Source organism: Chinchilla lanigera, unplaced genomic scaffold, assembly GCF_000276665.1.
Source record: "Chinchilla lanigera isolate Chin_1 unplaced genomic scaffold, ChiLan1.0 scaffold00080, whole genome shotgun sequence".
NCBI classification, from domain to species: Eukaryota; Metazoa; Chordata; class Mammalia; order Rodentia; family Chinchillidae; genus Chinchilla; species Chinchilla lanigera.
The window spans coordinates 9,692,540-9,694,049 of record NW_004955481.1 but is presented as its reverse complement, the minus strand read 5'-3'; the positions used below and the strand labels follow the sequence as shown (position 1 = coordinate 9,694,049).

The 1,510-nt window shown below is 49.5% G+C and overlaps 1 protein-coding gene across 1 annotated transcript in view; it reads left to right on the top strand.

Moving 5' to 3' along the window:
* Positions 1-8: 8 nt before the first annotated feature.
* Positions 9-1,510, top strand: part of Cct6b (chaperonin containing TCP1, subunit 6B (zeta 2)) — a 69,910-nt gene continuing 68,408 nt past the window's right edge. Inside the window, exon 1 of the mRNA XM_013503402.1 lies at positions 9-360. Coding sequence (XP_013358856.1) covers positions 332-360 — 29 coding nt within the window. The 5' untranslated portion in view covers positions 9-331. The remainder of the gene's footprint in view (positions 361-1,510) is intronic.

The window sequence follows — 1,510 nt, the reverse complement described above, 5'->3', positions numbered from 1 at the left end:
ACCTCCCGGCTGCGGCGCTCAGCACAGGCCTCAAGACCAGGAGCCCACAGGCCGCGGGGCGCCCACGGCGGCTGCAGCGCCTGTCTCTTTAAATACGGGTCCTGGGCTGGCGGCGGCGCGCAGGCGCGACAGCGGAGGGCGGAGCGACGCGGCACGGCCCACCCCCTGGCGCCGGCCACGTGCGACTGGGTCTGGTTCTTCAGTCCGGTTTGGGGTTGGTGCGCGTGCGGGCGCCCGGCCGGCTGAACTTCCGGGGAAATCCCCCTCAATTTCTCTTAATTGTTAGAGATCACCTAGTCTTTAAAGGTGTTGACTGAGAAACTGCGCCGTCATGAGCTTGCGGAACGTTCTGATCGCATCGTAAGACCTGTGTTTTCTAAGTTCCCCTACGTGTCCTGCCCAGTGCGTGACACGTAGCCAGTTTTTAGTGCGTTACTGACTGGAAGAGGCTCAAACGAGGCGATAGGAAGATAGGTGAAGGACCATCGTGGAGAACTAACACCTTGCTTATGTGTTGTTTGAAGTGCCCTCTCTCTTCTAAACCTCAGGTCCTGTTCATGAAAGTTGGGGTTGGTTGTAACAATGCCAAGCTCGAAGAAGGAAAGTGACTGTATTCAGGGTCTAGAAAGGGCAAATAATTGCGCGTGGTTAGGTAAGCAGAGCCAGGCGTGGTGGCGCACGCCTGTAATCCCAGCATTCGGGAGGCTGAGGCAGGACTGTTGCAAGTTCGAGACCAGCCTAGGCTATAAAGTGAGCTCAAGGCCAGCCTGAACTGCATAGCGAGACCCTGTCTCAGAAAAAAAATAAATAAGTAAATAAATAAATAAAACGCATACTGCAACTAATCCCTCTCAACATACTCTTCAATTTGAACATACCTATTCCATTGTTCTTGCCACTTTTTGTTTGTTTGTTTTTTGAGACAGGATCTAGATGTGTAGTTCAGGCTGGCCTTGAACTCACTGAGTAGCCCAGGCTGGCCTTGAACACTCAGTAATCCTCCTGCCTCAGCCTCCTGAGTGCTGGAATTACAGACATGTGCCACCATGCCCAGCTCTTGCCATTTTCTGAAGCTGCTGTAGAAGTCCTCTCTTGTTAGCACCTTTAAAAGGTGTGATCAAAAGTAAGGTGGTGCTGCTATCTAGTGCCGTCCAACAGAAAGACAGCCTCATAAAAGCATAGTGTGTCCTTATACATTTATTCACCAGGTCTGGCACTGAAAGACTTCTCGCTTTTCCCCAAAATGAAATGACCATCAAAGTAAGCGTTTTGAATAGAGTCCATGACAGTGCAGCTAAAGACATTTACGAAAGAGGACTTCCAAAACTGCTTCAGAAAGTGTCAAGAATGATGGGATAAGTGTGCTAGAAGCATGGGGGAGTATTTTGAGGGAGATAAATGGCAATGTGCCTTTTACTGTAACTTTTAAAAGTTTAAACATTTACTGAATGTTTTGTGATCCCAACTGTTATTTCTATGGGACAGCGCTGCCCGTAGATTTAAAACCTAT